The sequence below is a fragment of the Echiichthys vipera genome (assembly GCF_963691815.1).
Source record: "Echiichthys vipera genome assembly, chromosome: 21".
Classification (NCBI taxonomy): domain Eukaryota; kingdom Metazoa; phylum Chordata; class Actinopteri; order Perciformes; family Trachinidae; genus Echiichthys; species Echiichthys vipera.
Window position 1 is genome coordinate 9,646,379 of NC_139846.1, and position 15,278 is coordinate 9,661,656.

General features: G+C 44.5%; 1 protein-coding gene across 4 annotated transcripts in view; it reads right to left on the minus strand.

Annotated features, from left to right (window-relative positions):
- smarcd3b (SWI/SNF related BAF chromatin remodeling complex subunit D3b) overlaps nt 1-3,664 on the minus strand; it is a 32,342-nt gene extending 28,678 nt beyond the window's left edge. The window contains exon 1 of one of the 4 annotated variants that reach the window (XM_083935915.1): nt 3,312-3,664. In XM_083935915.1, coding sequence (XP_083792041.1) covers nt 3,312-3,389 — 78 coding nt within the window. In that variant the 5' untranslated portion in view covers nt 3,390-3,664. The remainder of the gene's footprint in view (nt 1-3,311) is intronic. The other 3 variants (XM_083935914.1, XM_083935913.1, XM_083935912.1) reach the window with 3 other exon arrangements.
- Between the last annotated feature and the right edge of the window lie 11,614 nt (nt 3,665-15,278).

Below are 15,278 nucleotides of genomic sequence, written 5' to 3' on the forward strand. Positions count from 1 at the left end.
TAATGATCCAGATTTGAGATTAAAGGTGAACGCTGTGGTCTTAAACAAACACACGGAGCCTTTACAGATGAAAACGCTACAGTGTGTCGTATGATGTGCTGGCTGATCGGGGTTTCCCACGCAGCGCGCTGGAAGGCTTTTCTCATCACCGTGGCCCTCGCTGACCTCCACACACACACACACACACACACGAGCCAGAGAAGTAGCACACTAGGGGGGGAGGTGAGGCAGATAATGAGAGAGAAAGAAGAGGAAGAGACCTCAGCCAGGCCTTCAGCCCACCCATCAGTCCTAGAACCAGACCTCCGCCAAACACTCTCCCCCACAACACACACATACACACACACACACACACACGCACACACGCACACACACACGCACACGCACACGCACACGCACACGCACACACACACACACACACTGCTGCTGGGCGGCAGGAACACTACGACCTTCAGTAACCACAACAATGCGTGCATGTATTTATATAAACGTGAGTGCAAAATGCATCTGCACGTTTCTGTGAGCTTCGCTTCATGAAAGAGGAGGGAAAGGAAACGTCATCACAAGAATCATCTCCATATCCCATCGTGTAAATATTTCTCCATTCTGCAGTATACAAAACGGGGGGAACCTGCCGCAACTATTATAACAAGAGTTTTCCATCTAAAAATGTGGGGGAGAGAAAGAAGGTAAGACAGGGACAGGGGCGGGGAGTCAGGGAATGAGAGAAAAATAAGCAGAGGGAAATATTTGGCTTGGAGCAGCCAGAACCTCATCAAGGTTAATTGGTCTGTTGAGAGGACACACTCATCTGGCTCATCAATCACCTGCTCCATTGTTTCCTAAAGCTTTCCTAAAGCTTCAGCTCCACAGCCCCTGTAATGACCGCTCCTGTCAAAGACACAATACCTCATCTTGTTCCAGTGTATAAATCTACCTGGTGTCAGTACGCCTCGACATCAGCGCTGATTAAAACGCTACAAGTCAGACCTCAGTTAAGCTAGTTCTGTGGATTTTAAGACGTAAAAGGATCCGACAGAAGTCTTTTTTGACCTTCTCTGTGTACTTGAGGATTAGGAAGTGATGCCAAGTTTCAGGATCTGTGCAAAAGGTGAAATTCAGTTCAGCGGAAACTTTCAGAATGAGACATTTATGATGAGGTCGAAATCGCTTAGTCGTGAGGTCTGTAAACTATTACCCAAAATCCAAATAGCTTGTTTTTTCAATCAACAGTCTGAAACCCCAAAGATATTCAGTTAGCTATCATTTTAACGTTCCTCTCAACATGAGAGGCCACAGCCATCGCGTTCGATACACAATCAACCCACCTCTGCTCTAAGAACTGTGTCTGCTCTACAATTTACTTTTCAACCCAGGGCTCTGGATCGATAAATCATTTTCAGGCAAAGATAGATGAAGGATAAAAGCTTCTCTGTTTCCATATTCTCCTTCACATTTGCTGTTGTTCTTTGTTCAAAGAAAACAAAACATCACTGGGCTTTTGGATTTTTAAAGATGACGCCTTGAGCTTTGAAATGGGTATTAATCGAATTGACCGACTGAACTTGCACCTGTGATGATGGGTCACATCGTATTAAGAGAAAAAATATTGTGACCCACTACCATAAAGAACCAATTTATTTGAACACTTGAGTCAATTAAAGTGCGGCTGGACGATGTGGTCAAAATCTTCTATCCTAATAAAGGTCATTTCGTATCTTGAACCACGATGTAGCCTGTTTTCTGTTATTCGATAAATAAACAGCAGAAAAATGACTTAAAGATTGTGTTTGTCTTCTGTGGAAGAAATACTCAATATACCACAATATCTGTGTGAAATCACAGTTTGTGAAATCCAGGTAATGTTAATTTTACTGAACTGTGTGTCAATGTAAAGTTAGAAAACCAAAACTTAAATTTGAAAACAATATCCCCTCGGGTATTTTAGACGACATTTTCTGAGAAGTTTGTGTTAAAGGTCCCATTTTGGAAAACGTGACATTTCCATGTCTTGTTTTATTATATTATATTATTATATTATTTTAGCTGGAGGTGGTTTATAAATGCTGTGAAAGCATCAAAACACTCAATCCACAGAGAAACGCACACAGAGCATTCAGAAACTGTGACTCTAAACAAACGTCAGGACTTCAGTATGGTTGTGATGTCACACCTTTACTACATACAGGTAGAAAGTGTCCAATGATATGGCACACAGAAGACCTGGAAAGACTGACCAATCAGAGCAGACTGGGTCTTAAAGACACAGGCGCTAAAACAAAGCCTGGGTGAATAAAAAAGGTGAACATTAAAGCTTGTAAACATGTTCTCGTAGAAACCCAAGTGTAAACCTAAAAATACGTGACCTTTAATGTGCTTCAGACAAGGTGCTTCATGAATCCTCATTTTTCATGACATCGATTCCATAAATTAAAGTGAATCATCGTCCAGCCCTGTGTCAAAGCCACATCTGCTTAAACTTTCACTGACTTTTCCATCACCCTCAACCCTCTAATTCATTCAGCTCAAAACAAGCCACCACTGTCCTCCGCGCGCTGTTATTAATGTTAAGCACCCTAATAGTTGCCTAACCTCTAACCGTGAGCAACACTTGACTTGACATTTCATGCTACCTCCACATGAATGGACTGATTGTTCTGCATGATTTCCAGGATTGGCCGTCCGCCTCGGCTCCCTGCTACTACTACGTCCGTTTGTCTCGTGACCTTACAGGTTAAAATCCTTCCACTGACCAACATCACGCTGCCTGGAAGGTCTACTGTGACTGTGTTGTTGTGAGTGGACTCGTCATCCCCCCCTCCTCCTCTTCTTGTCTGTGATTCTCAAGGAAGCAGTGTGCTCCTCCGTTAGCCAAAGGGGGAGCTGGCTGCTTTTCTGCTGCTGCTGCTGCTTCTGCTTAGCTCCTATTCCTACAATTATCCATTTTATGTGTGTGTGTGTGTGTGTGTGTGTGTGTGTGTGTGTGTCTGTGTGTGTGTGTGTGTGTTGTGTGTTAGAAATCCTCTGCTCCCCATCCTTCTCTTGCTCAGCTCCATCCATCCATGCTGCTCCACTTCTTGTTCTCTTAAGCCATCTCCTCCTTAACAGGCTGGGATCCAGTGGGGTAGTGGGGGCGGGGGGCGGGGGGCTGGAAATAACCTTCACATGGCCAGCTTTACCCGGCTATCTCTCACACACAGACCGCCGCTGCCGCTGCTGCTGCTGCTGCGCCGACACACACACACACGCACACACACACACACAGATGCATGCCAGCTCCCTTCAAGGGAATGACGGACAGCGCCACTCACCACTCCATGGACCAGGAACTCAAACAGTTTGCTCTTGGTGGCTTTCCTGGCTCCCCCCGCCGTCTCCTCCGTAGCCATTTGCTCAGTCCCCTCCGTTCACCCTGCTATGTCTCCCCTCTCCTTCTTTTGTCTTTCCCTCTCCCTTCACCCAGCCTCCTGTTCCCCTCCCCTGCTCCACTTTCCTTCTCTTTGTGCTCTCCTTTACAGCAATGCCTGTCTGTCCCTGACTCTCCTTCTCTCTCTCTCGCTCTCTCTCTCTCTCTCTCTTCCCTCCCTCTCTGACTCTATTTTGAATGTGCAGCAGCCCTGCCGAGTCTCTCACTGTGTCTACCTCACTTTTTAGTTGAGCTGCCTTTCAGGAGCCCGGCACATCGCTTGGAGGTGGAGGGTGGGGGGAGAGGCTGTGCGGGGGTCTGGCAGGGGGGTTTCAGCCAGCCCACCATGCCGCTCCCCCGCACAGCTGTTGCATTCCATTGGAAGATAAGGGCATGCGGCGCGGCGAGTCCCCTGTTTGGGTCTTAACGGGGGCTGGGGAGGTTAGAATCGGTTTCTCTGCTGCAGCTTTCCCCCTGGTGGTGGTGGTGACCAACCCAGAGGCCACGGTCAGCGCACACAGACCTCCGGGGGCTCATTCTCCCAAAAAAAAGGACATTGGACTCTTAAAGGGGCCATGCTGCATATCATTAACACACGTGTGCACGCATAAATGCCATATATGATGGAGCCATGACGTGGTGGAGATGATGACGACCAAGGGGGAGGGAGGAGGCTGTTTTCTCAATCGGCAGGGACATTTATATTTGTCAGCTTGTCTTCCTCTAAAGCCCACTTCTCAAAAGCAGAAGGCCTCTTCAAGAGCACCTTCACTCCCTGCGTTGCTGTGCTGGCCTTTGTCAAGAGTGCATTCATAGGTTAGGAGTACTTCCTCCACTCACCTCATTAGCTGTTACCTTTCACCCACTAGTCCGCACAGAGGCTACATGCAAGCTGTGGCTACAGTGTAAAGGCAAACTATTCGGGCCGGTCTGCACAGCGAGGTGACTGTGTCGCCTGACACGTGTAATTAGGGTCTGTTGGGATTTGTTGCAGACTGCGTTTTTAAAGAAAGCCCTCAATAGGTGAGAATAACAAAGAATCATTTTTCGGCCGTGAAGCGAGTGACTTCGACTTGTAGGTCACAGCAGAAGTAGATACACTGACTGTTTCTGTGTGTAATGTAACGTGTAATAATGTCTCACACTCCAATTACACACAAACCCCGAGCTTCGCCCGTCACCACACAGGTCATTACTCCGACTGAAGCCACGTTGAAGATTATGACTCTTTCATGTCTCCTTCTGCTCCAGCCCCTCTTTCTTTCTTCCTTTCTTTCTTTCCCTCCCTTCTTCCAGCCGTCAGATCAGGAGGGGAGTGAAATATTCATGAGGTTATTTGAATGACAAAGGAGGTGAAGTGGGGCAGATTCAAAGGGGGCTCGGCTTGTGACACATGACGGCAAATCGTTACTGTTAGTTTCCCCTTCCTCTGTTCAGCCGGTGTGAAAACGGCAGAAAAGTGTCAAACCAGGTGACAAATTAAGAAAGGAAATTACCCTCAACAGTTGGGCTTTGACACAAAATCTGTCCTTCGGTTATAACCACGTTCTGACGAGACTGTTCTTTAAAAATGGTGCAAGGAAGGAGTATGCGTTAGGAAAAGGGGGTGACGCTCAAGCTTTGAACGACAGTTATTGTGTGGACAGCTGGTTAGTGGTTTCTGTGACCTCTAGGCTAGAGGTCATGACCTTCTGGAGGATGCAGCGTCCCTCAGAGTCATCTCAAAGGACCCAAGCTGTTTTTATGCATGCATATCATCCATTACATCTAAGGAAGCCATTGCAGACATAACAGTTAGGTTAAACATCTGAAGGAGAAGCAGGAAGTGAAGTGTATGCCCTTCAACTTTCCCTCACACATATAGATGGTCTTACTGATAGGCAAAAGGCTGGCCCTCCCTTGTGTTTCTGAGAGCTCGTCGCACAAGCTTGCTTGACAGTGACACCTGGTGTTGAGACATGTGTACTGCTGCTGTGATTAATACTATCTGGAAGGCTTTGGGAAACACAAGAAAACCAAACCTCCTCTGCCAAATGCTGCCTCAATCCATCTGTGTCCTCCCTTTAGTCAAATACTATAATAAAACCAGCCCACACTGATTCTCTGCGTTAGTCTAACCTTGTGTTACATAACATATGACAGCGGCTTTAAAGATATTAATCACACAGGCACGGTCTTAATTTCCTGCAAGGTCAAAAGCTCAACCTGTCGAGCGTATCCATGCAGATTTGTGAGATTGTGCCAATCTCCCGTTTCTCCAGCAACGGCACGTGGGTTCAACGATAACAAAGAGATCCAGCAGCACGGGCGTTGTAAAAGGGAGCCTCAAGCGCAGGAGTACCCCCTGCCGGACCCCCATCGTCTCCCTCACCAAAGCCAGTCAGTCTCACCAAATGGTAATGTCCCAGTGTGTAGCAGACAGGGGGGTAGAGGGGGGCTAACAGGGGGTAAGGGAGCAGCAGTAGTATTATTAATGACCAACAGAGGGAGCAAACAGCCAGGCAGGGAGGGGCTGACTGTTTGAATGGAAGGAGGGATGCATGATCAGGGCCTGGTTGCAACAAATGGATGAAGTGTCATAGAGCATGAAAGCCTAAAAACGCCGCAGGAATCAAATTCTAATCAGTGCTCAACCAATCTCAGTTACTAAACCCCTCTTTATGGGTTCTTCAGTTCTTTACTTCCTTATCGAGCCACAAGAGGGAGACAAAGAGCTCATACTGGAGTGCATGCTTCATACAATACAGTGTGCAAACATGTTTTTCTACCCTGCATCATGCTTCATATTTTTACAGTGTGAAGCAGAGGATCCCAACCATGGACCCCACAGTGTGAACAACTGGATACTTTCATCTCTTCTCGTCTCACAACCTTCAAAAGGGACACGATCTGTGAAGTAGGGCTGCAACCAAAAGTTCCATTGATTACATTCTTTAATGGTCAATAAATCATTTGGTCTATAAAATGTCGTAAAATAACAGTACTCCAGAAGCCCCAAGGTCTTAAACTGACTTGTTTTGTCTGACCGGCAGTCCAAAACCCAAATATAACTAGTAACTTTACTTCTCACCCTCTTGCTCTGATCACAACCACTTATAAACTCGGCCTTCATTTTGATCTATACTACACACCTGCAACGTTTCATGACTGTATTTTGCACAATTGGGACACTATCACGGTGACAAAATCTGGCCGCAGTCAGACAGACAGATGTATAAACACCTGGGAAAATACTCCAAACTCCTCTGGTAGTTCCAGATAACAGTAGGTGTCTCCAGGACCACATTTGGCCCTTATGACACACACACTCACAAAGTGAAAACAATACCAGCGTTGCTGTCACGGCTGGTAATTTGTTTACAGTGATATAAAACAGAAAAGACAAAAACACCTGTCCGACTGTTTTTGAACACTCCAACTCCGCGTTGCACCAACGTGAACCTTTGGCCGCCATTGTTTTAAATGTCTGTGCATGGTTCGTCTTTTTTTTTTTTCTACGTCCCAACAGGCGCACATAAAATGACATCAGAGTCGCCGTAGGCCTCGTGCTCGTACAGGTGCGCACGCTCGTGCTCGTACATAAGTAAAGGTGCTTTATAAAAAGCCCACCTCTCCCAAACGGTCCGTGGCCGGCAACTGTACCGCAGCTACCGAACTAGACTTTAGCCGTGAAACGTGCTGGGTCACGGTACGGATGGACAGTGTGAGTGCGCCCTCATATAATCTGCTTCATTAGGACATTGTCGGTGTGGTTTCATCAGATTAAATATTTCTAAACTCTGATTGGTGCACGGTGGCGACCTTCTACTTTCAACTAGAAACTTCCAGCGCCTGTCTCTTTAAGACCTCCTCCCGGAGTGTCAGGATCCATTTGTAGCATAATTCAGAAATGGTCAAACCTGAACTGTTGTTCCTATTATAAATCTCTTAGATAACACAAAGCTACACTTCAAAATAAACTCTCCGGTGCTCCTCTCTCCCTCATTCAAGTTCCACTCCGCTGTCTTCTGGCAATAAGTCACCGTGCAAGATTTCAGAACAAGACTTAACCATCTTTACAGTCATACACTTATAATAATCTGAAAGAAATAATATTCTCAGTGAACATACACTGATGGTACACACTTGCCCTGTGGCAAAAAATGTTTTTTCCATTAGTCACTTACACACAAATAGACAGGGAAATACGGTGCAGGTTGAAAAATACCGAAAATTCCCCCTTAATGAAGGACAGCGTCATTGGCAGTAAGACAGCAATGAAGAGAAAACAGGATTTCAGGTTGTTTAAGAAGTTTCAAGCCAAAAACTGCTGGTGTTCATCATCACAGTTGCATTAACAACGCACTGCATTAAGATCCCAAGGTGGTTGAAATTACCTATAAATCCATCAAGTAGCACCATTGCATCATGCTTTCTCTTCCGTCTTTTCTAAAATGACATATAATTAGAAAATGAAGTTCATCTTTGGTAAGAAAAGCTTGGTGAATGTGAACGTGATTGCTTTTCTCTGTTTAGCCGTGCAACAACAGCAACAACAACAATTGACTGAGCAGCGAGGAAGGAAGGAAGAGAAATCCATACATTGATTGTTTTGGCCTGTTTTTCTCTACAGTCTCTTCACAATCAGAGGAAGGGAAAGGAGAAAGTCAGTATACAAAGAATAAAAAATAAAGCGGTGCTGATGTAACGCACAGTTCCCAGTGGCAACGTTTGCATACCAGAAACCACGAACCTGCCCTCGTCAACATTATTGTCACAGACAGATGGGGTGCACTAGGGGGAATATCGACTGTACCAAGGGCACGGAGTAAAGTCTGATTCTCTCCCACTGCTGGGCCCCTTTTTTTTTCTCTTTCTTCAGTTTAAGAGGCGCACACAAAACCCAGCTCAAGCTGCTCAAAGGCCAGAGCTCTCGGAAAGCTACTCAATGGCCATCAGCCACCATCAAAGGGACTGTAAAAAAAAAGCATGCGGACCTACACGATCACTGAGGGGGGATTAAGGAGTGGAGAAGTACATTTCAGGGCTGATTTCTTGCAGCCAGGCATGTGTAATGAAGAGGAACCTACGGAGAAAAGGGTGGCTGAAAAGAATAGGGCATCTGCTGATATTCTGTGATCAAAGTGATTTGGTACAATATGTGGCGAGGAAATAGGCGAAGATTTCAGGGCTAGTTTGGGACAAAGCATCTTTACCCAGAGAGCGTTTATGCTTCAGTTCCTTGGCCGAAGCATAAAAAAAGGAGGCATTGTGGGAGCAGATGGAAAGACGCAGCAACAGTAATGAGCCCAGTTTTCCCTGCAAGCGACGAGCAACACACCGGAACAAGGCCTGAAGCTTTACCTGCTTCGGGGCATTTCCTGTTTGCTGAAGCCATGACAACGGCATAATCTGCCTTGCGCCCTAAGTTAACAGCCAATCGGGAGGGGGCGACGCCAACCGCAGTGACTTCAAAACTGGAGCAGCTGCTGGTGAATTCAGAAAAGGAGCTATTCCAGATCTGAAACTGTAAAAACTACAGAAATCCCAGCAGAGACAGAAAAGCAGTTCACCGGGGGCAACTTTGACACAAATATACAGTGAAAAACCGTCACTTGCCATGGATAAACACAACTCAACTGCCATGTGAAATTCCACGGGATGAAAAATTAAACTGGCAGAATAATTTCCCTGCAAAACTCCCTCTACCCTCTCTCTTCTTTCCGACTCTGCATCCAAGCTCAGCATTAGCCCTGATCTTTCAGCACCGCTCCGCCCGTGCGGGACGGGAGAGAGAGCCGACAGAACGAGGGCAGGATTGGTATGTGCATCGAGACCACGCCAAATCTAAGAGATGAAAATCCGACCTGGAGCGGAGACAGAGGGGAAGCCTGAGAAATCAACTGCTACTGTGTCTGTGATCGGCCGAGGAATGAATGAAATGTTGAAGCGTAGATTCACCTCAGAATCCTCAACCGCATCCAAATATATACATACATACATGTGTGTGGATATACAGTATTATTATTAATGTACATGCATATTAAAGACTCTTTTCCTCATCCAGGTTGCATGAAATGTCCAAATGTCCTTGCTCTTTTAGCAATAACACATGGTATTTGTATTAAAATATTTGAAAATGAACCTTAATATATACTAATATCACTCAAGAAAATATGCTATTTCAGGCTAGCATTTTTGTTTGGATTAGGAAACGTGTGTTTTTACTGTGCAACGGATGAAATCTTTTAAAATCCAGATGGTTAAAAGAGTCTGAGGATTTTGGAAATACCTTTATAACAGAGTTAGTGTATTTGTTTACCTCACAAACTGATGCGTATAACATATACTGTATGCATATGTGCTGTGCGCTCTCATGCACCTAAACCATAAACACAAATGTATTGTTTCATTACAGAACAACTGTGTGTTGAAATGTATGTTTTATAACCAAAAAGTGAATTATTCCAATGTGCACAGTTGTGTTCAGGTGCATTTCCATCATAGAAACAGACAGGTTAAAGGCGTTTCTGAAGAGAGAAGGCCTTGTGTTGTGTGATGATATATGATGATATACTGAGAGGAGAGGAAGTTCTTTGTTCGCAATGAAGGCAAAAGAAGACAAGATGAAACCCAAGGGATGACAATAAGACATCACAGTCTCTACAAAACTAGCAAAAACATTATTTTCAGCCATTTTATCTCATCCCAGTCACAGAACGACATCCTGACCACTTCCTCAGTTCCCTTAAACAACTCCACACGTTACTGTATAACCCCAAATAAAATCCACTTTCAGTTTCACAAACAACCACACAAATGTTCATATTCCTCAATCCCACGGTAGCGACCTATTAAACGCAACAGCCTGACCCGTTCCAACACATGAAGGTGTTGTAAGGAAGTGGTAAAAAAAAACCCACAAACAATGAAAACCACTGTATTTGGTTAAATATGAGGATTTGACACTTTCTTGTGATAGCACATTTATTATACGTTTGGCCCGTTTGTCAGATATAACAGGCAATTCGAAGACTTCCACTTGGGCTTGAGGAAATTATTATTATTTTACTATTTTCCTGACTGATTCATCGAGAAAATAATAATCTTGTAATAATGATAAATCAAATAATTGTTGGTTGCAGCCCTAAAACTAATGATACATGCATTCATTAAGGTCTGATTCAGCGTAGAACAGAAAAACTCCCATTTATCTCTTTATTTTTGTAATATAAGTGTTATAATATTGTTTTTGCAGCTGAAAGGAAGGTACATTTATTCAGCTGTGACATCAACATACACACATAACACACCAACGCTGCATGTGTAATGTTATATTGAAGCCCTCCAACATTATATTAGAGTATGGTGCAGTATTGAGTGTTAACATCTAAATGGGTCATCCAGGCGCTCGGTCGAGGCGAGCGCACGACCACATTAGACGGCCAACTCTGCATTATGAATGGGAGTAATATGCAACTGAAAGAAAAACCCACAGATAGCGCTTCAGGTAAGATAACAGTGATTAAAAAAAACAGGGTAATAATCTGTTTGTAGGCACAGAGGGCGGCATGTTAATTAGATTACAAAGCACTCGGTTCTAAAACCATAAAAACCTATAATCTCTGTGGAGATTACACAGTGACGGCTCAGAGGACTGTGTAAAAGGGGTGTTTATAGGCTGGGAATTGTATAAAATTCATCTTCAGTATTGCAGCTATGAGTGCACTGTATGTCTGTGTGAAATATGCCAGAGCTGCACCTCTATACAGAGCACAGTATGCCATATGCTGCACTGCCATACTGCAGTATTCTAGATGTAAAAATGCTTGTTTTGTCCAACAAACGGTCCAAAACTCAAATATATTTCATCCCCTTCATATAAGATCGAGAAAAAACACAATATTCATATTTCAGCTGCAATTTTGGGGCATTTCTACTTGAGCAAATGACTCGATTATCACAGTTGTTTCAGAGTAATTTACTGTCTATCCACGATTAGTCTGATCACTAATAATTCTCTAATATTTAGTGAAATAATAGCTTTCCTGTAAGCTCATTTGTTTCCGGGGTAACAAACAGCCATTGAGCTGCACATTCCTCACACGCCAAAAAAAGGAAGTGCGCCATTGTCCGCTTATCCCTGTGAATAACACAAAACACAAAGCCAGGGAACATTTAATTGGGTGACCTGCTATTTAGAAAACCGTGCACGCCTTTCCAGTTGGTCTAATCAATCTCACTGCTGGTGCAGAAACAGTGAAAAAAATAAAAGTTGTAAAAACTCCTGGAAAACTCAGTGAAACATTGATTGACCTTGATGAGGCGCCCCAACTAAATTTCAAACCTGACTGAACAGGGTGACGGGTGTGTGTGTGTGTGTGTGTGTGTGTGTGTGTGTGTGTGTGCATGTGTGTGTGTGTGTGCGTGCGTGCGTGTGTGTGTGTGTGTGTGTGCGTGTGCGTGTGCGTGTTTGTGTGTGCGTGTGTGTGTGCGTGTGCGTGTGCGTGTGCGTGTGTGTGTGTGTGTGTGTGTGTGTGTTCGGTGTGTGTATATGACAGAGAGGGGCCCTGTGCAGCTTTCCTTAAAAAGCCAGGTCAAGCATTCAGCAGACTGTAAAAGGAGCTGATCCTCTGATCCTCTATCAGTCCTCAGGAGCTGTGACGGCACCTTGAATAATAAACGGGGTTGTTCTCCTTTTCTCTTACTGAAAGGAATATCTGTGCCAGCAGCTGGGTCAGGGAAGACTGTGCTTTGATTGAATTTAGCTATTTTAGTGCCAGATTAGATTTAAGATTCTAGTCTTTGTGCCTGTACAAGGATCCACCACTTTTATGGCAAACACTCATACACATGAATAAATCACAAAACAAGTGCAGAGCAGCTTCATATACTGGCTATAATGCAAAGTAGAACTGAAGAGAGGGAAACGCAGAGGAGGTAGGACTTCCCTGTAGCATTGCATGGAAATTGAATGTACATCCTATCTGGAAAAAGTCTTTGCGTACATGAAAAATGTTCTGAGGGACTAAATCTATGGAAAACCAAAACACATACAGCTATTCATCTGAAATAAGAGTGGTGGTTATGCAGTATTCAATGTTGGCTAATTGCACCCAAATGGCTGTGTCTGTGTTTTTGTTTCATATAGAGCGTCAAACTGAAGTGCATGTGAGGGCGCTCTTCAAAATCAGCAAGCAGCTGAGTCACCAAAGTGCTTCATAACTCACTAACAGTTGTGTAGATGAAACCAGAGCAGGAGGGATCACAGAGAGAGAGAGAGAGAGAGAAGCTGAAATCTGAGAAATACTTTTAAAGGCATAATTAATGCAGCGATAAAACATTTGCAGTTATTAAAATACAATATTGGTACAGCCAATTCACTGAGCTGAGCATAAAGAGTGGAAACTGGGGGAAACAGTTATCTTAGCTCTGTCCAGGGTAACACGATACACCTACCAGTACCAGTTCATTAATTAACTAACTGGCTGCTAGCTGTAGCTTCATAGTTAGCATCCAGACATTAAAGTGGTATCATGGCTGGCTATCTTTGTCTTTAGCCTTACCACACATTTGGAAAGACCGTTAACATCATTTATGTGTAAAATAGTTTCACATTTGGGAAATACATTGCTGAAATATAAAGCTACAGCTAGCAACAGGTTAGCTTAGCCTAGTTACACCCCCACAGAAGCAGGTGGAAACAGCTACAGTAGCCATAGAAATAATCCAGCATATAACGACACGTAAAATGTCTAACAATAGATGCTAAACCACCACGACAAGGTGCAAAAATGACTAAAAATAGATGCAAAACAATCACAGAGATGCAAAATAATTACAAAGAAATACAAGATTATTACACATAGACGTATAAACACAGAGAAAGACATACTACCACATAGAGAACCGTCTACAAACAAGTGCGCAATGACCACAAAACCCAAAATTCCTAAAAAACAACTAAACGTAGACTCTTTGAATGTGGGCGTCTTGTTTGTACGCAGACAGAGCGGGGGGCCTCTCACATGTCTGTGCCCGGGGACCCATTGACTCATAATCCGTCCATGTAGGCCTACTATATAATGTGTTGTTTTTACACCTTTGTTTTTGTGTAGATTAAACAAATGAGATATAACACCTCAGTGAGATTTAAATAGAAGTTAGTCCGGCTTTTCAGTAATCTTTATGCTCAACTACAGTGTGCTCATATTTAATGTGCATGAGAGTGGGATCCGTTTTCTTATCCAACTTAAATGTCGACATATTCCTTAAGTACAGAGTTGAGTCTCCATAAAGAGCAACAACAACAAAAACAGCTCAAAAGAAGTGAATCTACTGCAGGCTAAAACTGCATTTTCCTCTGGATCAGCTAAAAGTAGATCTGGCTTTAACTGGACACCCTAAAACGCCTCCCCTGCAGATCCACACAGTGAAACTGAAACTTTTCCTGCAAGATCCGAAACACATACATGCAGACGTGCGTGGGGGCACTACCGTGAATCACCATTATATCATTGTGTGTGAGCCCCTGGATCGAAGAGGGGAGAGGGGAGGGGGGGGGGAAGACGGCGAATGGATTAAAGACATGCGTAAAAGAGACGAGCGGATGGTTCCTCGCTCTCTTCGCACCGTGCATCCCCTCTATCACTCCTCAAGTGTCTGCTTCCCACACCAGACAAGGTTAACAAGCAGCGCCGGTGTCTGCGTCGGCTGGAAAACGGGGAGGGGTGGGAGGTGGAGGTGGAGGGGTGAGGTGCTGCAACTGTACAGTGGGCTGTGTGATGATGCAGACAGAGGCTACTGTAGTCTACAGTCCCCTTAAATATTCCCAACCACACTCCCACTCCCCTGCTCAGTATGCTCTAACGCATTGTGCACCATGCAGCTGCACACTGGAATAAAGCCTAAATACACCACGAGGTAGAAAAATGAGCTTTTCTCTTTTAGATGCACAATAAATTCGGGCCAGACGAGGGGGAAAGTCCGGTGCGCACTAATCCGGCTGGCAAACGCGCCTACACGGGATACAAATATATATAAAGAATAGTTCTAATGGTGGATGCGGCAGCGAGGCAAAGTGGTGTGGAATAAAACAAATGGTAGCGTGAGCATCCATACCTTTCTCTCCATCACTATGCGCTTTTTTTTAGGCTACTCAACAACAGGAACTGGAGGATGTGTCTCCGTGGAGGTGTCCGGTCCGACGCGGCGCGGAGCTTCCCCGTCACTCCTCAACTTCCTCGCGGCTTTGAAGAACGGCAGCGTCTCTTCCCTATCACTTCCCCATTAGTGGACAGCTAGGCGACTTATTAGCAGTGGCCTGTGGGACGCCGAGCCGGGGATGGAGCCAGAGCCAGAGCCAGAGCCAGGATTGGTGAAGCCTTGTTCGGAAGGGAGCAGGAGCGCAGGCGCGGTCTCTGCCGGAGAGTCGATATAATGAAGAATTACCAGTGGCAGGGAGTGTCATCAAATTATCCTCGAGAGCGGGGCTGTTTTTGGTGGGGGGTGGTGTACTGTCCGGTGTAAGCTTTAACAAAAGAAGTGTGCCATGGTGACTACAGGTTATTCTTATATGTGCACTGCAAGAACAAAGCGTTCGTTGTGTGTCTGGTTTCTGAATAAACCCTGTTTACAGCAGCAGCAGCAGCACCCGCTCCCTAAAGAACTCTTGCTCATAAAGCAGCCCTTACACCGGGGCCGAGCTGTAACTGTAAACCCTTTCATTATTACATTACTGATGCGTTATAGGGCACTTACACGCCTGTATTAGGACAACTCAGTCCTAGTAATGGATTATCAACATTTACAACGTTTTATATATATCACTTTGATACAATATATATACATTTTATATGATTTAGTTTGCTTATATTTCTTTATTGTTCTAATG